This window comes from Macrobrachium rosenbergii, chromosome 21, assembly GCF_040412425.1.
Source record: "Macrobrachium rosenbergii isolate ZJJX-2024 chromosome 21, ASM4041242v1, whole genome shotgun sequence".
In the NCBI taxonomy this organism is placed as follows: Eukaryota; Metazoa; Arthropoda; class Malacostraca; order Decapoda; family Palaemonidae; genus Macrobrachium; species Macrobrachium rosenbergii.
The window spans coordinates 54,505,165-54,530,050 of NC_089761.1; the positions used below are offsets into that span (position 1 = coordinate 54,505,165).

Genomic DNA, 24,886 nt, shown 5'->3' on the forward strand with positions numbered 1-24,886 from the left:
GGAAATACATCCTGGTAAGACAATAAAACTACGTCAAGGAGATTTTGTATATTTCAAAATACAGCCTTAAAGATTTTGATGAATCACATTGCAGGATGGTGAAAATGTGATACCATCAGGGAAATTACAGAAGTTCCTTATGTAGATGAGATAATGATAAACGAGAGATGGAGATGGCTAGGACGTCCTTCTAACCACCCCATGAAGAATATTACGTAACAGTGTCATGTGGATTCCTTAGGGTACCAAAAGTTTGAAGACCCAGATCTACCCGGATGAGAATATGAGTCAGGCGCTGGAGGAGGGCGGAGATTTGTAAAAGTGAAGTCAGAGGAAAGAAATGAATGGCGTCGCACGGCACTGGAGGAATGATGACAGACTGTTGAACCCCAAGATCAAAATTATTATGGTTCCAGACTTTTTCAAAAGGTACCCAAATGCATAAGACAGATGATCTAGACATTATTATCAAACCGAGATCATGGTTAATCAGGCGAATGATCATGCTTAGTTTTGGAGAGATTTACCACTAATTCCGAAAGCTGCCACCTTTGCTATAATAATTTCTAATATTATAAAAGTAAAGTGCGTCTTGTCATTTAGGTTTATACAGGTCCTGACGAAACACAGCCACTACCTGTTTTAGGTGTCACCCAGCTGATATCAAATATCTATACATCGTTTGCAACTATAAATATTACCTGTTGCCTAATTTGTTTTCCTTTCTATTATTCCTCTTTCGAAAATCTTGACACAAACTCTATGCCTTTTCAGAAATACGTTACATACGGAGATGGTTAAAAAATGACATGACGGTAGTCAGTGCTCAAGCCCTACATGATATATCTCATAATGGAACAAATACATTACATACATATAATATATCCAGTAAAGGCTTGACCAGAACACAAATATGTTTCATTAAAAGGTAACAAACAATTACGTATAAATATATTTTTCGACTTCATATCGTTCCCCCTCACAAGGCTGGCTCCAACGAAAACTTCACACCTGTCAGTGCTACATTCATACTTTCTACTAATGTGTAGAAAACTGCATAGACTTTAGCTGTTCCATAAACCTACATAAGGTTCATCAATAGCGCATCAAACACCTCAACACACAAGATCCATTCATTTAATCTTGCATACACGCATGTGCATCCTGGATATTAAGAGCCTTTCAACTCGAATACGTCTCGTAAGTCTTTTTAGTTCTTCCTCTCCTCATTTACCTTAAGCCTTTCAAATGGTATAACTTTTTACCAACGTATCGTCCTCCATTCTTTCCCCACCACCAAAACGACACGCCACTCTAATCTTCTGGCTACTTCCTCTTCATAGATCCACATTTACGGCCCTTCCAACTTTTCCTATCTTTTGTACACCTTTCTAGTTTCACTTGTTCAAAGACTCACTCTTCTCTAATCCAATTTACTTACTCCCAAACACCTATATAAACCTACTGCTCCCATTTTCCCATCATTTACTTTAACATTCACAGGTGCATCTTCCTTCATCCGTAAGGATACTGAACACCAACGAAAACAAAACTCAACCTTGTCTCGATCTCACTATTGCACGCAGTCACTCTCCCATCTACGTATTTTATTGTTGCACTTCTGTCCCAAAAAATTTTAACTACCATCAACAACCTACCATCTATAAAATTCAACCCACACCACACTGCCTCCCTACAGGTCCATGTATGCCACATGCAGTTCTTTTCATATTTTCTACATTCTCACACAATTGTTTTAGAGCAAACACTTGATCCATGTATCTCCTCCTTGTCTAAGCAAACAATGTTCCATCAATCAGTCATCTGTCTTACCCTCTCAATCAAATTTTGTGCTTCAAGAAGTCGTACAGTCTCCCCCACAATCTGCACCTTTACAAAACAAGACAATTATTCCTCTCACCAATTCCTTCGCAGTCTTTCCTTCATCCTGACTTGCCTGACAAACATTGGTCAGACACAGTTACAATATCGCCACCGTAACACAGCATCTTGCTTGAAATCACATCAATGAGGTGCTCCCATTCTTCAATCTCTTAATATACAAATTATATATACATGTAATATATAATATTCAACCGTATAAAACCATACCATTAGCACTGCGTTTAACGGTATGTTTCACAACTATTCTACTAGCAATTGTTTGTGCATGTCCCCTAAACTATATTTTGTTGCGTGGAAGCGTAGGCAGTGGCATATCTATGGTATGGAAGGTAAGGCACGTGCTCTGGTGGCCACTTGTAGGGGAACTCCGCTGAGCAACTCGGTTAGTCAGACAAACCACCCTCATACAGTGAAAAAAAGGGATTTGTGCCAACTAGTGAGTGAAAATAAACAACTATACATATAGAAATCAGTTCCGGTCTGTCGAAAGGAGCAATGAAAGAGCTGAAAGTCCATATAAAAAATGATAAACATGGAGGACATCTTGCATTAAAAAAAACAAGACACTCTGGTCGGGACTTCAGAGAGTTCTACTTATTTATAGCCTATTACATAACTGATGCCACGAAATATGCTACTTACTTTCATTATTACACAACCGTGTTACAAAAACAAGTATCATTAATTCATTAAAGCAGGGTTTACGTAGATGGTTGATGACTTCTTATCTCAACGCACAAACACGTAAACTAATTGTGTTATCTTGACCTTGGATACACTTTTAAGTAGTTATCTGGCATCATACCAAATATAGTAAACGATTCTCTTATCTCCAATAGACACTAACGAAATAAAATAATCTTTGGCTAGCCCCTCCGCCTCCTCCCTGGGGGCCACGTAATACCCGACATGTCCCTCCTTCTCTCATTTACTCTGCAAAGATCAGCAACATCAGGGTTGCTAGACGTGGTGAATATCTGGCTTTTACTGCAGAGCTTTGAAATTGTAATTTGCTTTTCTTTACTGTGATTCCTATACTCTTCCCTTTTTTAGACCTCAGATGATGCTTCCCGTCCCGCGAGCCTTAAAGAGTGCCCAATAAAAATAATATATATATATATATATATATATATATATATATATATATATATATATATATATATATATATATATATATATATATATATATATATATATATATATATATATAAATTGAAGTACAAAACAGCGCAATAACATCACATATTTTATCTTTCAAGGGACGAAAGGGGAGAGAGAGAGAGAGAGAGAGAGAGAGAGAGAGAGAGAGAGAGAGAGAGAGAGAGAGAGAGAGAGAGAGAGAGATTTAAGTGACAAAAACGCGTTCAGGAAACGTAAACCACTATAATGTCAAAAGAAGACATTAAGAGAAACAATATGCCGCAAATAAGCAAAATGAGAAAAAGAAAACGTCTGCCAAAGCATTAAATAAGAAGCAAAAAGCAAAATACAGAGCAAAAAGGATCAAACGACAAAGGGTAAACATCTATAGTGTCACCAAACGGGTGTGTTTACAAGACTGAGATAAAATCGTAAAAAGAACTAACTTCCAATTAACATCAAATAAATTTTATAACCGTTGCCAGCATACAAGATAAAAGAATAGAGATAAAAACGTCAAATCTAAAACTCACAACAATGATCAGATAAAAGGATGACACTTTCTCCTAGATTCAATCTTTTAATACGAAGAAACAGGAAGTTGGAAATGCAGCAAACATATCAATGACACGGATTAAAAAAAACAAGGCCCAAAAAACATCCTAGAATTCGAGCGAAAAAAAGACCCACACACAAAAGCATTTTAATGGGACAGGTTCAAATCAAGAGCGGTTGATCCCAGTGACCCCGCTGCCAGTGCCAAGAATATCACCGGATCTTCGGAAGTAGCGGTTACGTTTGCGCTTCATTTCTTGCTCAGCACAAGATTTCCAGGTTCTGAAAATACATACCATAAACAAGACCACAAAGCATACTATACAAAATTCAAATAAACTGAGATGATTTCCTGGTTACGGATATGCATAATGATATATATGTATCAGTGCAACATGTTCAGACTGATTTCTTGAGTACGGACTTGCATTGAAATGAATATCTGCATTTGAAAATTTACATGAGGAAAAAAGATTAACATAAAACATTAAGCACGTCAAGTTGAACAAAATATTTTGATGATATCCAGCTTATAAAAATGTTTAACACTAAAACATGAACATACGATTAATATTCAGAGGTAATAAAGTATTCAAACATGTTAATGGGGATACTGAGAAAATAAAAATAAACGTCAAAACTTAAGGACCTATCTCCTTTTTGGGAAAACTTCCTGCTCTCGAGTTGTTCCCCAATATAAACTAAGGTGAACAAGTACATTATGCTAGTTCCTTGTTGGACGAATCGGTAGAGTTCTCGGCTAGCACTCTGCTAGGCCCGAGTTCGAGTCTCCGACCGGCCAATGAAGAATTAGAGGAATTTGTTTCTGGTGATAGAAATTCATTTCTCGCTATAATGTGGTTCGGATTCCACAATAAGCTGTAGGTCCCGTTGCTAGGTAACCAATTGCTTCTTAGCCACGTAAAATAAGTCTAATCCTTCGGGCCAGCCCTAGGAGAGCTGTTAATCAGCTCAGTGGTCTGGTTAAACTAAGGTATACTTAACTTAACTTAGTCCATAATGCATGGGTGAACAAACTAAGAGAGATTTAAAATACCAACAGAATCTAATACAAACAGAAACACTAAGGTTAATCTAATCGTGCCAGGATTAACACCCTAAAAATACTGAATATTACGAAGAAGAAATCATATTTGTTGAGAGCTCAACAATGTACTCAAAATGTTCCAATTGAGGTTAATCAAATAAAACGTCCAAACTCTTGGGAGGTTACTACTTGAATATAATTATGTACAATATACAAAATAATGACAAACAATGACTTCAATATTTAAAGACGAACAAGTTATTTTTTTTTGCCAACTGTAACAGGATGTCTTCTCAGGAAAACATATGAAAAGACAAATACTGAAAATGCAATAAAAAAAAACGGTGAAAAGATTTTCTTAAAAACTCAAAACTTACGAACGACGCACAACATCTGGTCATGAGATTAAGACGATAAACGGAAACAGAAATAAAGAGTAGAACAAAGTTCGTCAATTAGTTTAAAACATGCAACCGAATCAAAGATGCACTGTAAATGCGGGATAATTTCAGGAGCTAATTATTAAAAACTAAAGACTAAGAAAAACAGACAATAAGACCCTACATATTTCTCTAGAGATCAAAGAGTACACCAGTATCACAAAGGTGTCTCGGGGGATCCCACACGGGTGATTTGAGAGAGAGAGAGAGAGAGAGAGAGAGAGAGAGAGAGAGAGAGAGAGAGAGAGAGAGAGAGCCTAAAGACACGATGTGTAGAAGGGCCTAAGGAGGCCCCGTCGAAGGAAGAGGGTGAATAGGCCTAAAAGACGCAGGGGTGCATCCAAATAATCCCTGACAGCGCGTGCGCAGTGCGACCTTGGAGGGTACAAGATCGATAATAGGCACTACATATACACCCAAAACATGAGGGACACGACCAAAAACTATAGTCCCAGTATTTGATCTGAACATAGAATAAGTTAATGAATGCTTATTTGCTCTTAATATTTCAATAAATAATCAAATCAGAGCAATATCTGTGACTGAGGCTTTTAAATTTAGCGAAAAATCCATCGGCTAATAACTGCTAATAGAAGTACGATAATCATTTAAGTAAAATCAGGACACGATTAAAAAATTACCATAGGTGACCACAAATACAATACCAGTACATATATAATATATATATATATATATATATATATATATATATATATATATATATATATATATATATATATATATATATATATATAATATATATATATATATATATATATATATATACAGTATATATATATATATACATACAAACATATAAATATGTATATATATGTGTATACTATATATATAGCCTATATTGTCTGAGCGTGTTGGCAAATGAAAGTTTTTTTGTTCTGTGTCTTTCGATTCTACATAAGCGCCATGACAATTCATTTGCTCCCATCAGACCACTAGCAAAAAATTATAAGCCAACAATTTCCTTACGGTAATCTTACTTCCATCGTTCAATATCATGAAGCTAAAAGTTGAAATGAAAAGCAGACGAACAAACCTGCGTTACGCGAAAGCAATTTCATTCTGAGCTTCAAATGGAATGCCTGTTATGTGGTAAAATGTAATGCTGGATGCAGAAAAGAACAAGAAGCGTGAAGAAGAGAGGGAGGAGACCGAGAGGATGTAGCTAGGAAAGGTAATGAGAGAGAGAGAGAGAGAGAGAGAGAGAGAGAGAGAGAGAGAGAGAGAGAGAGAGAGAGAGAGTCCTCCAAGGACAATCAATAAAACTAAATAAAATTCGCTTTAATAACACGTTCAGAAACACTATATAATGCATAATTACGGGCATTGTTCATGACGAAGTATACCTATCTTTGTGCTAAAATCTGCAGATACCTATTACTGGGTAATGAATTATCCTACGCAGTTCTATAAATACGAACATATTGCTCGGCCACCACGACACTTCAATATATTAATATTTAGCACGAAAACCTTGACTTCTCCTGTTCTCAAACGCTCCCACACTAAATACAGCACTGAGGACCGGACTGAACCGATCTACTGAGTGACAGAATTCCATAAACGGAGTCACATAAACAAAGGTCACTATTCAGCGAGACACCGTATCTGTTTTTGCACTGAACAAAATCTTGATAAAATGTCTCACACAGTATTGTATTCACTTCAATATTTCCGATCCTCACTTTCCTAGCATTCTAATACAAGCTACTAACAGAGGGGCTTCTTAGGAACGACTACATAAATCTTTGAGGAAAGGAACTCACTTAGGTGCGACATTGAAATAAAGTGAAAAATGTTTTACACTGCTTCAACATGTCAAATGAAGAGCAAACAATATGTAGCATAAATGCTTTAACCTCTATAGGGAGTAAAATAAAGCTTTTACAGAATATGAAATAAAAACGCAATATTTCATAACAAAAAATAAACAAAAACATCAGTGCAAAGTGATGAGGAACAGTGAGATAAACTTACAGATTTGCTGCTTATATACAAAACAGTTGGAAGAGTTACATGCGTTGCCATACAGAGCTATGATTTTGAATCAAACCCATCTCGTTTATAAACAGCACCGCAAAGGGTTAGCACAGTGGTTCTCAACCAGGGGGAGTTTCATAGTTTCAAGGGGGGAATTGGAACCAAAGATTGGCAGGCTTAAACTAGCTCTAGGACCACACAAAACGCAGTGTCCATCGGTCCGCACTACTGAGAGGTCACAATGGGCTTTCTCTCCGCTAGCTTGTGTTTGTGATAGTATTTTGTTTATTATTTGGAATGCACCTTTTGCGGCAGACAATTCTGGAAAGGGGGGGGTGACATTCTGACATATGGTGAAGGGGTGCATGGGCCAAAAGGTTGAGAGCCACTGGATAGCAGATCAACATGGCGATAGGGACACAAATACAAGAGTGAATAACACTGTCGTTCCTTGAACAAACTTAGCCCACTGCCGTATCAGAAGGGTTAATATGCCATGTAAAGTAGCATGAATCAGTCAGGCTTCTTTTCCATTTATTTTTTCTTAAATAAACCGCCTGTATTTAATAGCATGATAACCATCGTCAACATTTTAACTTTCAACTTTTCTCCAGGCTGGGCTCCACAATAGGATCTCGCCCCCTCATTACATATTGACAGCATTAGCGATAACCTGGCCTCCAAAAACAACACTCATCACTGGACACTTTACCTGGTATTAGGATGTCTTTACTACGAAGTACTGTCCGATTTCAATTATGTCAAAATCATCTTTACTTATGCAATATCAAGCCATCTCCTTTCACTTTGAATTTATTTAAGAAACTGCACACTGACATAAACTTACATACACGCTTTATACTAAATATTCCAAGTTGGACAAACATAAGTGAATGAAACCGAAATAATTTTTTGATAACTGAAACAAGAACAAACGCCAAAAAACAAAAGCGGAAAAACCAGCGACCTCGCCGAAATGCTTAGGAACTATCATTACATAACAGCTCAGAAATATCCTTCATTTCGGCAGCTACTAACGCCAAGACTCAGAAAAAACGTTTCCGTGTCCCACTACTGAATAAATCAGTGTCTTATGTAAGCCTACAAGTATTGTATATTTTGTACTGTAAACAGCACCAAACAGTTCTTAATAATAATAATAATAATAATAATAATAATAATAATAATAATAATAATAATAATAATAATAAACATTTTCAAATCACGGCCACCAAAATATAGCTGCTCATTAAAATGCAGGAAAATACAGCAGAATGTGTAGCTGAGGTAGTGTTATTACCATGTAAATATTTGACATTTACGTAAAACATAACCTACGCTTTATAAAACACTCAAGAACGAGACATACTGACGAAACTCCCCTACACATAATTCGAAATTCTGTCAAGGTGTCTTAATTAGGATAATTGAATGCAGTTGGGCGTTCTCCATCAAACTCCCAGTCATAAGAATTTCTATCACATGTTCAATTACAAGATACACACAAAATTACAATGGAGAAAAAAATCTTCCTTACTTAATCTGGTGGCTTCCGACCTCATCGTGATTCACAGATGCTCACCTACTCTTTAAGAATTGTCGCTTTTATACTTATTTCTCAAATTAAAAACCTTAAAAGACAGACTTAAACCTTTCAGGAACTTAAGAGGATGAAGGTGGCGTTACCATACCATGCTAAAAAAAAAAAACAGCCTCAACAAAACATCCATTGTCAATAATTTATCCAGTTCTTAGAAGCTTCAAAACTTCATAAACATATTTATTCACCAAATCTGGTTACTCCACATTTACCAATATTCACCGGATCACCTTAAGCGAACAACGAAAATTCAGAAGACTATATATACTTGTAGCAGATGAAGTATACTAACAATTCTAATCAACTACTAGGCTAATGTAAATCTCATTACGTGGCTTTTACTGTCTGAAACGTTAAGATGACATATGTAAGGGCTCTTTGGAACTTTCATCCACCCTCATAGTTCTTTTCTGTGTTTTTAATTTCGATGGTTTGTCTTAAAATTGTTGACATACTAACATCCAGGGAAAGGGGAAAAAGATGAAGAATAGAATTAAGAATAACATCGAAATACTGTATGGTTGTAACCCGAAACACGAAGACCTACTAATTACAAAGTATATGCCACCCCGGCCCATTTTCCTAATCATACTTTACGTACTTAACGGAACACAAGGCATACCTGTTGCAATAAAATAAAATAAAAAAAATCCTCAACTCACTGCCTACAGAAGTTAAAGTACCTAAATTTTTAACTTTAAAGCTCTCTCTCTCTCTCTCTCTCTCTCTCTCTCTCTCTCTCTCTCTCTCTCGATACTCTTACATAATGATTCCAAACAGAGACAGCGATCTATCTGTGTGTACGATTACACCTTGCAGTGTCACGCCTTAATTACCTTAACTTGTTGAACTCACGACAGCAGATTAAGGACGATTATACGAGAGAGAGAGAGAGAGAGAGAGAGAGAGAGAGAGAGAGAGAGAGAGAGAGAGAGAGAGAGAGAGAGAGAGAGGCTAATTAAGACCGGATTAAATACAGAGAGCTGTTTGCCGATATAATATACTTTACAATGGATAAGAGAAGGGCACAATGACAAATTCTGGCTCTGATGATACTGAAAAATCTAACAGCATTAACGAACTTCTTTACAGGTGACAACACACTTGCCAGCTACCTAATGATTAAGGATTAATGCAACACACACACACAGAGTTAACAAGATTAAGGGTAAAGGGTACGAAGAAATGAACGAAAGACCGACTGAATTGCGAGTTCATATTCTAAACGATTAACAAGTACTTAAAGGGTGAGGCTAGTACACGTGGCTGGAAAATGCGCTGGTCTTCATAGCAATAAACGACATAAAAACAGGAGACGTTGAAGAAATAATCAACGACATATTTCACAACATTGTACTGTATTTAGGTTGTAATCAGTGTGTGTGTATACATATATATATGTGTATATGTATATGTGTGTATATATATATATATATATATATATATATATATATATATACACACACTGACTTAATTCTGTTGTCTTTTTTAATTTATAGCTTTGAAAATGGGACACATGGTCCTGAAACGTCAGCATAATAAAGTACATTGAAAGGAAATACAAGGAATTCTCCTTCTCCCTAACTCGATGCTGTTCATCAGGTTTAAAGCAACCGCCTTCGACTTTGATATATATATATATATATATATATATATATATATATATATATATATATATATATATATAAATATATAATTATATATATATATATATATAAATATATATATATATATATATATATATATATATATATATATATTATATATATATATATATATATATATATATATATATATATATAGTGTATACATATGCATAAGAACATATAACATGCTTATTTGTACCTCCGTTCGCATGAAGTATTGTTACAACAACGCTCTATTTGCATGAGGTATCATAACAATAACGATGGCCGCCATAAGCTGATAAAGAGTACTTTCCCTCTCAAACGAAGCAAATGAAGATCGAGTCACTGTTCAAGGCAGCGACAACAAGAAATTCGCCTGCCATCACGTGTCTAACGCCTGAAAACTGCTAATAATAATACCCCCGCACTAAATATCTAATAATAGTAACAGAGGCGACTAGTGGGTACATTAGAACCAAGAAAGAAAAAAGGAAACGAAAAAAAAAAGAGCTGGCATTCTCTCTTACAAACACCCCCACAGCGTGGCCTCTCTTCTCGTAATTCAACTCGTGTACAACACACACACACATGCACACAATGACACATACGGACACGCACGCCATTGGTCACACTAACTATAATTTCAGTAATCAATACTCAGCTATATGCTATCCTTTCAACACAATTCTCAGAAACAGGATGGGGGGGGAGGGGGCGACAGAAGTACAAAAGGTACATCATGCATGCTCCTGTTGCTACTGGTAGTACTGTATCACTTTCTCTTGTCGCTTTCCTTAACCGGGTCGCAGAAAAATGACAAAGGGCTATCCAATAGTATATTGGCGCCCCATTCGAAGCGCAGTACAACACTTATCACTACTAGCTTGAACCACTGTTTCCTGAATAAGCATCCTTAATTATTATTATTATATTATGATTATTATGATTATTAATACAGATGAAATAACAAAAGTACTGTAAATCTAAACAATGCTGATATTTTAGGCAAGATTTCTATTGCGGAGGGGAACCTTGCCTCAAGAACGCTTCAATGCTATCGAGAAAGTCCTCTTGAATAATTTCATGCAACCTATTGATCGTCATAGTGACACAATGAAATCAAGAGAATGTAATCTCATCTCTCCCTATATTTGACCATGGCAAGTTCCTTTTCTCTCAACTGCAGTAAGCATTGTATTTTTTTGTGTGTATGAATATATGTAAATACAAACACTTACAAAAATACAGTTTATTCAGTAAAAACTGAATGTCATGAATTAACACAAAGTAAAAAAAAAATTGTACGCATACCTTAATGCCCGTAAGTTGTACGGTATCTTAACTACGGAACGACAAGGGATCTTATTACAATTAACTAACAGAAAAAAAAAAGGTCGATATGCATGTTCCCATTCTAAGAACTTTCTCAAGATATTACCATTTGAATCTCATCTTCTGTAACTTTAACAAAAGACTCGGTTGCAACTGCTACCATGGCATTATCCATCGACTTGGATGCACGACAATCAAACATCTCTCACAAACATGACCTTCATGTGCCATCATGTCATCTTCGTTCTTATTCAAAACAGATTTTCACGTATACTATAATTACCTAAAAAGTTTCGAAGAGGTGACTAAATAAATAGAGTGATATATAAACCGAAAACAAACCAAAACTTCCGTCCCATCAGTGACTGATTCTATATGAACTTTATACTAAACAAACATATTGCTACCAATGTTTATACAAGCAAATTCTTAATAAAATCATACAAGCACTGTAGCTGTTATTAGGAAAAATACAAACCTTTGAAGATTTAGCAACAGTCTGCCTGATGCTGCAGCAACAGCATCAATAATAATAATAATAATAATAATAACAATAATAATAATAATAATAATAATAATAATAATAATAAAACAGTATTTATGTTAACATTGGTCATACATTCTAACCGTTTTAAATTTCTTATTTTTTTATGCTGCTGCCTGAGGAATACCCATTGTAACTAAAGTTGAGAGGGTAAATGAGGGGGGAATACAAAGCACCACAAATAACAACAGACTCGACTTCTGTAACACGTAAGGCCAGATGACTCGCGGTACTAGGAGTAAACTACGTTAGATGAAGCGGCCTAGCGAGTGTTACTTGATCTACAAAGGCACTTTAGCAATAGAAAATGGTCAAAATACTATGCATACAATGACTTTCTTTTAAAGGAACAGAAATGTCGACAAACTAAGAAGATGGTTGGAAAAGTTTAAATTTTTTGATATGCAAACTAGTGTTCGAGGACAATTACTCATTGACAATTGCTCATTGTTATAAAAACATTGATGCACAATAATTCTAAATACAATGAGAGAAAACGAAGGATTTTAAAAGTATATATGAAATTAAAACGGAATTGTATTATTAATACTGGTGTTATCTCTCACTCTCTCTATATCTCTCTCTTAAAAGAGAAAGTTAAGCATACCTTAGTTTTACCAGACCACTGAGCTGATTAACAGCTCTCCTAGGGCTGGCCCGAAGGGAGAGAGAGAGAGAGAGAGAGAGAGATTCCAATAATCATATGTACCAATGTAATAAGCATTGCTCACTTGAAAAGATTATCGCTGCCCAAAGTATGCTGCCGTGCAAAAAAAAAAAAAAAAAAAAAGCAGCGCTTCTGTGCAAATCGTACCCTATGAAAGCATATTCCCGGATAGACTCCTTCCGAATTTTTCCTGAATCTCTCATTTTTGCATGCAAGCGTCGTATTAAACGTACCCAAGGCTCAAATAACCACAACTGCACAAAAATGTGATCCGCATTCTCATATGCTCCTTCAGGAAAAGATTTATGTTGAAAATGAATCTTAGAAACTGACATCATCTACTAACATGGACATCCGAGAACAACACGGTATCACGATTGACTTATGGTCACTAAAACTGGCGTCACAACATCTAGGTTACTGACGCCGTAAGAAAATTGACTAAAAAAATTAGTTTAAGAGGAGAGTGTCATTTAAGAAATTTTTGTGTGTGTGTGTGTGTGTATGTATATATGTATGTATGTATATATATATATATATATATATATATATATATATATATATATATATATATATATATATATATATATATATATATATATATATATATATATATATATATATATTTCATATATATATATACAGAGAGTGATTCCATGGTTCACATCTTTTGACAAGAGGGGTGCTAACCCTTGTATTTCTCATTCTGTTTTGCAACCCACCATAGTAGACTACCTGCCAGATAATTATTCACTGCTAGGTCAAAAGAGGCACAACGGATTTCTCAGGAAATGGGTCCAAGCCCGACTCCCTGCCGACAGGATCTCTCTCTCTCTCTCTCTCTCTCTCTCTCTCTCTCTCTCTCTCTCTCTCTCCTGCCAAATATCTATCTATCTATCTATCTATCTATCTATCTATCTATATATATATATATATATATATATATATATATATATATATATATATTATATGTACACACACATTTGTTTATAACACATATACAATGCGAAGGAGCCCCCTATTCACTGCGTAAATGAAATAACCACACAACACATACGCAGCAACCAAAGGAAACACCATGAAAGCAAACAGCAGATCGAAGCTAAGCTATACACGAGAACCTCCTCGCAACGCAGAAGTCATTCGTGCTTTGACGAATACCATCAGTTCATTTAGAGCAATAGTAAACTAGCTACACGCGACATCGGTGTAGGTGAGGTGGCCCAAGTTGCCTCCAAAGCAAGGTATCTCCAAGGCGAGAATTCTTCAAGGTGGGGAACCTAATATAAGGAGGGAAAATTCAAACGTGGACAACCAGTGTGGGAAATATCCATGCTTGAGAATCTTTTGTGTTGAAGGATCTACCATATAGAGCATCTCCTAAGAGGGGATCTGCTATGTAGGTGAAGAATCTTCAAGGTAGCGAGGCCAAAATTTAGAGAATCCACAAGTCAGACCTCTCCAAAGAGAGTTTTTTTTTTTTTTACTTAATCCGTACCCTCCAAGGTGAGAAATCACCAAAGAAAGTTAAGGTCGAAAATTCCTGTGGCTAAGCCTGACCGCGCAAATTCCTCGAACGCAGCCAGTATCAAAGCAAGCACGACGTGATGATGACAACGCAAAAATCACTATCTCCAATGGTGATATCAGGCTTATAGGTTATTGTAATCATGCATGTGCATTCTCTGAATACAGAGATACCTAAGTCCACATGGTCGGGGCCAACTTATCTCGTATAATTCCCTTTGGTTATAAAAAAATTCGAAAGTTTAGTGAATCCGACATATTAATGAGTTGCTTGTAGCTTACAAATGTCATGTGTAAAATTGTATTAATGACTGTTTCGTCACATGTACACGCGCGACTTTTTTTCATATTCACAAAAGTTAAGCCTCTAATATTGCATTAATGTCCAATTTACTAAACTTCGGGAAGAGTAACACCCAAGAATGCCCAAAATCAGTCTACCTTTTGTTCTCAACTCGGCAACGGTTTGAATCCTACCGGTGACGAAGCAGTTATTTATTAAGATTCCCCTTATGTGTAAGTGATTTCCAGGTTATGGTGAATTGGATATTAAACCATATTTGTGAATACACACACATACATACCTAAATATACCTATATATACTGTATATATATATATATATATATATATATATATATATATATATATATATATATATATATATATATATATAGTGTGTGTATGTAATCTGTGTTTGTATGTGCAAAGAAATTCATATGTACGTTACAGTCATATTACATCACACGTATTTATAAAGAGGACAATGTTGATTCAAAAATACAGTTAAAAATATAACTATTTCATGCATGGTGTAAAGAAAAAGAAGCCTCCTTCTGAAAACGAAAAAAAAAAAAAAAAAAGACATTCATTCACAAGAGAACTCTCTCGTTTTCAGATATCCATCTTCCATGTTTCAAGAGATTAAAATAGAAAAAGAATTAAGACTGCCTGCTCGAAAAAAAAATACTTTCTTATACAAATAATCACGAAATATAAAGCAAAAATACTTCCATTAATGGCTGAGGTTGCATGAATAATCTGATCCTTTGGTTAACCACTGGACGAGGGACCGGAAAACTTCAGTATCTTCGTTTTAACCATGACATCGTAGCAACACTGTTGTGACGACAGTGTAATAAAGTATTAAATCAATTAATCGATCAACTAATGCCAGCATCAACGACAGAGGCGGTAAACGTTGCTGAAATAAGATGCCGCGAGTTAGCCACGAGTTATCATGTAATACCAAATGGGGCAGGAAAGATATGTGGGAGTCGAGTCACCCTAAGGAAGAAAGCAGAAATGGAGTAATACCAAGGGAAATAGCAAGTGAATAAAACCAACTCTACTAAAAAAAAAAAAAAAACCTACAAAACATCATCCACACTCGATATCGCGCTAGCCAAAATCAGGAAGGGGATTTGGGTTTATCAAAGCATAGACGTTCGCAAAAAACATTTGATAATGACTGGCAAAAATGAAGTTACGCAATAAAAAAAATGGAAAGAGCTGAAAAATTCAACAGAAAAGAAACCTTAAAGGAAAAGAATTTACAAAAAATTGAGAAGACTTGAAAAGGTGTCCATGTACCACAAAACACCCAAAAAAAGGAAAAATTTAATTACTGATTACCCAACTATGACCTTGAGACCTCAAGGGAAGAAAAAAATGATTGGAGTCTATCAACAAATAATCAATAGTTCGTACAAACTGATAATGACAGGAACCTTCTAAAACCGGACTCAAACCAGTGGTAAGATCATCATTGGAAAAATGGATCTGTAACATTAACAAACCAGTTTATCACATTCTTTAAGAACTATAGTGGTAAGAATAATAAATAGCTGTAATCTCAACCGAATTTTAAGAATTTCTATCGACTGATGCTTGATAAATTAATAACAGTAAGAATTCAAACCCCGGTGCTATACTAAATCAACAGTGAAATGTAGCAATACGACACCCACGGGTATCCCTCACTCTCTGGCAGTGATGGAAACCTACCAAAAATTACCAGTGATCCTGGAATCCTGATGACAGCTTGAACCAGTTAATCAACATATGGCTCCGAGATCGTCCCAAACAGACAACAATCATATTGGATCCCAAGACTATCTATGTATGATCGTCTCTTCCTGAGGACGATACGCAATGATTAACAACAAATTCATGAACAGGCGTCATCATCTGATTTATATGATGATTACTCAAGAAGAGATCCACGCAACTGATGTAAATATTTCAACACGACAGTTATCTCATTAGTGAGGATAACAAGAAACTTTATCTGAATACACGAACGATCGTTACAAGTGACACACAAAAAAAGAGAGATCTAACATGAATTCATGAGGCCATAATGCCGTAAGTTGACGTTCTTAGGCCGTCGGTAATAACCAGTATGTAAATTTCAAAAATTCGTAAAAGTCAAGTGATCAACTCCGGAAAGATTTTTCCTTAGACTCTACAACACAAGAACATCCTTCCAAAATTCAGAAAATAACGACTAGAAACTCCAATAATTAATCAATACCGTAATCCCTGGTAAACAAGACCAATTGTGAAATTTGATATAAAGCGTAAATCACTAGTTCTTGAGGGAAAAAATGAGAACCTAGAAAAACAAAATATACCTTAATCAAATGGAAAAGAAAATCTGTGGCATCGCCAAACGTCCGCTAAACCCACAAAAATACATCAACTCATTTAATCTGAAGAGATCAGCAGTGCCAGTAGATTTTCCTTTACCGTTACAGATTTGGAGCTATCTAACCCCGTCCCCCCGACCTCCACCCCCCCAAAAAAGTTTTAATTTTCTGTGCTCTATATAACCCAAAGTTACTGTCTTTCTTTTCCATTTTCTTGCCTTGTATAATAGCATTAGGGCTGTCCATAGTGAATGTTTACAAAAGAAACATTCCACGTAGCCCAATGACACAATGAATCCGAAATGTAAAAGATATTATAAACCCCCTATAAATACTATGGACTGTGGAGCATAACAAATAACCATAGATCATACCACTGCCATAGAAACATTTAGCAGAAATAATATCGTAAAACAAACCGAGCCTTGCTGACTGAACCTGTTGCTAGCATTAAAAAAAAAGATTAAATAGGATACAAATGATGATGACCATCGAAAAGTTCAGGTAAACCACGAGCCCCGAGATGAAAAAACCACCAGTATATCATGAATGGGGACATATTTTTTTTAAATCGTTTAATGAAAGGTTGAAACGTTATGAAGCAAGAGTTTTACGATAAAATTTTATATTAATAATAACAAGCCCTGTCCATTAGAAAACAATCCCCATTAATGAACATACCTGAAGCAATGCAAATATAATATCCGTAATAACGATAAGAATTAACCAGTTAAAAAGGAAGAGGAACGGAAAGAATCATTTCTAAGTATAAAGTTGAAAAGATGCCCATAATCATAATGAAAATTTTCTGAAAGGCAGATGAGAAAAAATATCCACCAAACAAATATATATAAATGGCCCATTAAGCAATAACCAAGAGAGATCTCCATTACCATTATCAATGGGCAGAACCCGTTGCACAAGCCAAGAATAAAACAACACTGATAAGAATAGAAATAGATAACGGATATGAAAACTTCGATAACACATAATTAAAAAGTAAAGGCTAAAACTTCATGGAAGCCACGGCCAGAATCTTTTCCTACACATCAATATAGCTGATTCATTTGGAAACCCTCTTTGGTTCTTTAAAGTTGAGGAAGGAATTTAATCAATCTAATAACTAAAGAGGCCACTAGGGATTACCAAGGACAAAAAAAAAAACTTGTATATTATCGGGATGCTCCGAACATCAACCCTGATCTTCTAAATACAAGGGGGACCTACTACCCACCTGACGCGAATTCATCGTTCCAACAAGATTCTATAATTACTTAAAAAATTTAAATGTTATGCGGTATTCGCTGACGTCCCATACTTACGTACCCCATAACTGACTCTTTTCGTGTCCTTCGCTTTCTCCGTTCATTTTATTTTACCATAACCAAGGCTGCGTTTCCCTTCTCACTCAGCTGAGTGGATGAACGTGTTCTGTTTCAGTTAAATTCAATCTTCAAGACGCAATGCAATCGCATTCATAATTACTGAAGATCTCAGAGTTAGCAAATGGTGTCCCCCGTGTTCTGATGAAGCTCTCCTACCTTGTATATGAACAAAATCTGAACATATATTCAAGAAATTGAAGAAAAAATACCCTCACTGAATACAAAGTGGGAGCAAACGATATGCACTATCTACATACACACATAAATATCTATATGTTCGTATTACAAGCAGTCGTGCCACAGATTATTTCCTATGGTTTGTTTATAATTACAAATAAAACATAATTTCGAATGATCAACATGAATGAAGGTGTTCAATCATATAAAGTTTAAAATATACACCCTAGATTATCAACTCTCATGGTTCACTATATCGTAATATGTAATATTACTGTAAAAGTATGAACATGGGAAATTATGAAGGCAAATGTAAAAGGTGTTCCCTGTGTGATTCACACCGTAATTACGGAACAAAAATGATCTCCAAAACTTTATTATGCAAAGCGACCAATGGATAAACGTAGAAATTATCATTAACCGAATATCAGTGTTAACGTAACCGTTAATAAAATACGTTGCCCCTCTGTTCATTACAGGTGGAATCGATCAACATGGAGGTGCTTAGAAGAAATATAGAAAAATGAATCATGACTGAAACAAGAAACGAAAAAAGTCATGAGCTACCGAGCCACGTAGAAAATGACAAAAAGGTAAACATCATTCTTAAAAGGCTGACAGCTTTACAAGCGTCTGAGGGGACAACCATCAAGGGAATGCGAAGGTTACGGTCGATAAGATCAAGTAGGAGCGATATGAGATGCTGGCCTTGATAAGAGATGCTGAATGGAGAAAGTGATCACAAGAACACTGATAAAAACAGTCACGTAATGCTCTAGACCAACAAATGTAAGAGGTAAGCCAAACAATAAGCTATGAAGTCTTGTTCGAAATTTCCTTGATAAATATTGTATTTGTTTGTAAAAATCTGCATTAGATTTAACTAACCAGCAATTTCCTTCGATTTCTTTTCCTCTTTAGTTATCACAAACAACTCTCGATAAATAGTGTTTATCGATGATGCAGATGAACGAGAAAAGTTCCACGTTTTCTCGTCAACCAATAAATTGTTCAGTGAAATAAACATTAACATAAATGCAAATATAACTGTTCATACTAAACTTATTCATTAATCATATAAACTTATATAACCACTTACCACCTCATAAAACCAAAACTATAAAAACAGTAGAATAAAAACTAATGAGAAAACTGTTTCGTAAGTGCGCCAACGTGTATTTATTCAATTACAGCAATTATACACTATTTCTAACATCTCACTTCCGGTACAGGACAGTGTGTCATCGGTAAGACATGAAACTCAGCTCCAACAAACCTAAAAAAAAGCTCTCAATGTCGTGAGGGCAGTTTCTACATCTGCAAATATGACGCTATCAACATCACATGGTTCATAGCTTGTTCCGACTGCGCTGAAATACTATTGACCTGTGCAGATGGTCTAAGGACTCCTCCCGGGATCATTAATCTGCAGACAAAATTGCTTGCTTACTCCCCTTTTCGCCAAGAACTGTAGCAACTCTTCAGGCCTTCTTTAGAGCATGTCATGCTTGGTCATCTTCAGGGTTTATTCGTGCTACTCGCTTCTCAGAGTCAACAGCCCCAAAATGTTGAGGTGCCAAGATGTCCACTGTACAGTGCCAAAGGTTTTCGTTCAAAGTACATTTCTGAAGCAGACCTCTTAACAGTGCAGCTTTGAAGAATAAAGCTGCTGTAATAATCAGACCTCTATGAAAAAATGACCTGGCGTCCCACGTAAATACTGCTCTTTATGTATGTCATTATTTGTAAGCTTATTTATTTACCTTTATCTATTTGCTATTTTCTCATCTGTTATCCACATATGACATTCCATTCTCTGGATTTTTATTTTATTCCTCGGTAATTTTCGGGGGCAAATTTTACTAATAGTAATATAAAAGGCAAAAATTGTTTTTAGCACAAAGCAACATATGGTAAATTTTAATATTACACACTACCTTTGAGCCCGTTTTCCACTTAATAAAATGTACTTTTTCCGTTCCCACGTACATCGGACTCCGGGGCATGTGCTCTCAAAGTTATCATTTAACAATTTTTGCAGTTCTATCTAACTATGTGTATGTATATATATATATATATATATATATATATATATATATATATATATATATATATATATATATATATATATATATATATATAACCAAAAAGCCACACAACTATATCCTGTATATATATTCATACTACTCGTGTTAGACTCCAATAAGACGGGATGGTATCGACTCCATATTCTTTAATTTGCAAAATACAACTTACCAATTACTAACTTTGGAAGACAAAGACTTTTTCATCAGCTACCGGTGCACAACTCAGTGCACCGGTACCCGATGAAGAAGATCGAAGATCTTCGAAAGCCAGTACTTGGTAAATTGTATTTTGTAAATTAAAGAATATGGAATCGATACCATCCCGTCTTACTGAAGCCCAACACGAGTATGTATATGTATACACACATATATACACACATATGTGTGTATATATATATTTATAAATATAAATATTTATATATGTGTGTAGCACATATATTCTAATTCTTATAATATACTGACCCTGTCGAACAGACTAGCATCGAGTGACCAGTCAGCATCTCCCGGCAAACTATTCCTGTGCAAAATTTGGAAGTCAATCACAATATAGTAAAGAAACACAAATGCACTGCATTACATCTTACTAAAGGTCTTCTGTGAACGTTAAACAGCTTGCAATAAAACGAGAATCGTCGGTTACGTAAAAAGGCCTAGCTAGTGATATCAAGGAACAGTGGTTATGGTTAACAGATTACAAAATTAAGAAGCATTTATACAAATAACGCCCCCACACATTACATATACATACATATATTTATAGTATAGCCTATATATAAAACATGGAATGAGAGAGAAATTAAAGGGTCTCCGTGATATGCTCTTATATCCCATAAGTAGACATAATTCACAACCTAATTATGCAAGGCAATCCAGCGTATAATTCTCGGGCCCTATTCAACAGTTTCATCACAGAAATACCGAACCGAACAAACACACTCTATGACCTATAACACCTTAAATCAGTCTCCTCCCTTCCCCCTTTCTCACCTTGAGCCGTCGGATGAGTCATGCATATGACTTGATGATAAGCAAGATGATTGCATCTTTATCTATCTGGGTTCTTTCTCTATCTCTCCGCTATCTTGTGTATCCCGGTTTTTAATTTTTTGGTTTCAGTTTCAACTCTGTACAAGAATAAACCAAATGCGCACCGAAAAAGTCACGGTTTTCCTCCCAGACCAGAAAATAAAAGATAAAAAAGGCAAGTGTTTGCAGTCCACTCAGATAAGCTGTTCTAAAATTTGAATTATTTCACATAATCACTAGTTCAAGACCCTCCTCTTAAGTTATATTAATATAACAAGAGAGACAGAGCGTGTTTCGTAAACGAATGCCATTTTTCTTCGAGTGACATTATCCAAACGGCATTTTCCAGTTCATGCGACATCTGTTTTCCAGTTAGTTCTTGACAACAGTCAGAAAGAAACAACAGCCACGCCTGCCTGCCGGACTGACCGAGCAGTTACACGAAGAGTTTCAACAGTAGTACATACGTACAGACGTCCATCTCTCTTAACACAGCACGAGTGACTACGGCTGCACACGCTGCTAGCGAGAAGGGGGGAGGGGAGCGTATGGACGGAGTGGGGACGAACCCCGTGGGAGAGGAGAGGATGTACGGGGGTGGAATACGATAATATAACAAACTGATCTACTTCCATTTGGGAATGTCAGTTCTTGGACCAAGTTTGTCCCTTCTCTCAAAGAGACATCGGGTCTTTCTTCATCATTCATTTTATTGTCAGATCAAACTTTCATGAAGAAATGAGGTGGAATGATTCAGCGGCGAGTGTCCACAAGCCACTAAAAGTACTCTTACTCACAATCACACAAAACCTGCGTTACAGTGAGTCCTCAGAACTGCCACGCCCCCCCAGCACCACAATGTCACGCCTTCCCAGCATTCTATACACTTTCTCCTGCTACACATGCCAACTCCATCTTCGGTTCCCTCCTCTCCCTCCCCCTCTCCCTTCCTTACTCAACTTCCCTCGATTCCAATCCGGAGAGACCGTGTAAGGAAGAAAACTGATCACAACAACAACAGTTAATCGACGAACAAGTCACCGCTTGACTAATTCTTAGTGTGTCCGCTAGGAAACGAAGAGAGAAAGAAAAAGGAAAAATAAAGTTGGGAAGCGAAATTCACCGTGAACTTGGCAACTACAGATCGAACCCCCCCGGCCGCGTCTGGCAGCGTGGCACTGTTTTTACTGCTGACCTTGACAATGAAAAGGACGACGCTGCCGAGATGCCGGTGCACGATAATTTCTCGCGGACTCTCTCCGAGGGTTAACTTTTTCTTTAAGCGTTTTTATAGAACTTGTATTCGTAAAATAGTCATAAACAAAAATGAAGTAACGTTGCTCATCTTCACCTTCTTCACTGCTATGCTTCCTCCGATAATCGCAGACAAAAACTGAATTGTTTTTTGATCTTCAACGATGCAAAATCACGCAAATAATCAATAAGTATTGCGTGAACCCTAATATACACACGCGTTGGTGGGGCTAAGAGAGAGAGAGAGAGAGAGAGAGAGAGAGAGAGAGAGAGAGAGAGAGAGAAATAAAATAAGCTGTGAGCTCAATACCTTAAAATAAAGCAGAGGGTCTCTCTTTCTCTCTCTGAGCCAGCGTCACAGGTCTGAGCTTCACATTAGATACTTGGCATACCTCTCGCAAATTACAGGTTAAGCCAATACTTTTATAACATACTGCTGTTATTCAATAATATCGACCTGCCACTTAACCAGCCAAAATATTGAAGAAGTGAAAGCACATCTACGTATTCTCTCACTCAGTGTCTTATATGCACTATTCGTGTATGTATATTATGAATGCACTACTTACATATGTAAACAAAATACGGCTGCATGCCAGGCACATGCTTGTACAATAAGAATAAGTCATTGTAAATATATAAAATACACACACAAACACATATATGTGTATGTATATCTATAAATAAAGACATTATATATATATGTATATATATATATATATATATATATATATATATATATATATATATATATATATATATATATATATATATATATATATATATAGGTTTATATATATATGCATTACGACATAACAGGTGAAATGGTCCCAAAAAGATTTTGAGTTATATATATAATATATATAAATGGTATAAAAGATTTATGAGTTATATATATATATATATATATATATATATATATATATATATATATATATAGGGTATATATATATATATATATTAACTTTTATCACCTACACAATTGTTCTGTCCATTAATACAATTACTAACAGGACCTCATTAAAACTGGATGGTACCTAGCCGCGATATTCATTCAAGAAAAGTTATAATCTTTCTACTTGGACTAATAGTCTTCATTGTCCAAGTATCCTAGAAAGCTTGTAACTTTTCTTGAATAAATATCTCCGCTAGGTACCATCCAGTTTTAATGAGGTCCTGTTAGTACTGTATATATATATATATATATATATATATATATATATATATATATATATATATATATATATATATATATATATATATATATATATATATATATATATATATATATATATATATATATAGAGAGAGAGAGAGAGAGAGAGAGAGAGAGAGAGAGAGAGAGAGAGAGAGAGAGAGAGAGAGAGAGACTTCAAATGGCAATAAAATTATAACTTCCGTGTTTAATAAAAAAAAAAAAAAAAAAATCTGCGCAAACTAAAAGATAATGTGAGATCGGAATCATGAGGTGAAACAGGGCTCTCTCAGCTGAAATCCGAAGCAAACGCAGCCAGCCACCCAAGAACGTCAACGTGGAATGCGTAGGAAATGTGAAAACCATATCCCAGTTACTAAAGGTATTACATTCACACTGATGACTGAAGTTTACGCAAATGAGTTATGGTTCATCTTAATTATTATTGTTATATTAAAATAGTTTAACTAGCTGATTAACGGTTCTCATAAGGCTGACCCGAAAGATTAAAATGAAATGGTGTACCAGGTCTAGGCCATTGGCCAAGCACTGAGACTAAACGAATAATGACAATGAATTGTTAAAATTAAATATGCAAAAAAGCATACGCTTCCACACAACACACGCACACATTAAATACATATACTCATATACATATAAATAAATACATATACTCATACATATACTCATATACATTTTATAAATAACCATACTCACATACATATAAAT

General features: G+C 35.7%; 1 protein-coding gene across 1 annotated transcript in view; it reads right to left on the minus strand.

Moving 5' to 3' along the window:
• Positions 1-21,833, minus strand: part of LOC136850198 (solute carrier organic anion transporter family member 74D-like) — a 387,330-nt gene extending 365,497 nt beyond the window's left edge. Inside the window, 1 exon segment of the mRNA XM_067123835.1 lies at positions 21,670-21,833. Coding sequence (XP_066979936.1) covers positions 21,670-21,691 — 22 coding nt within the window. The 5' untranslated portion in view covers positions 21,692-21,833.
• Positions 21,834-24,886: the final 3,053 nt, after the last annotated feature.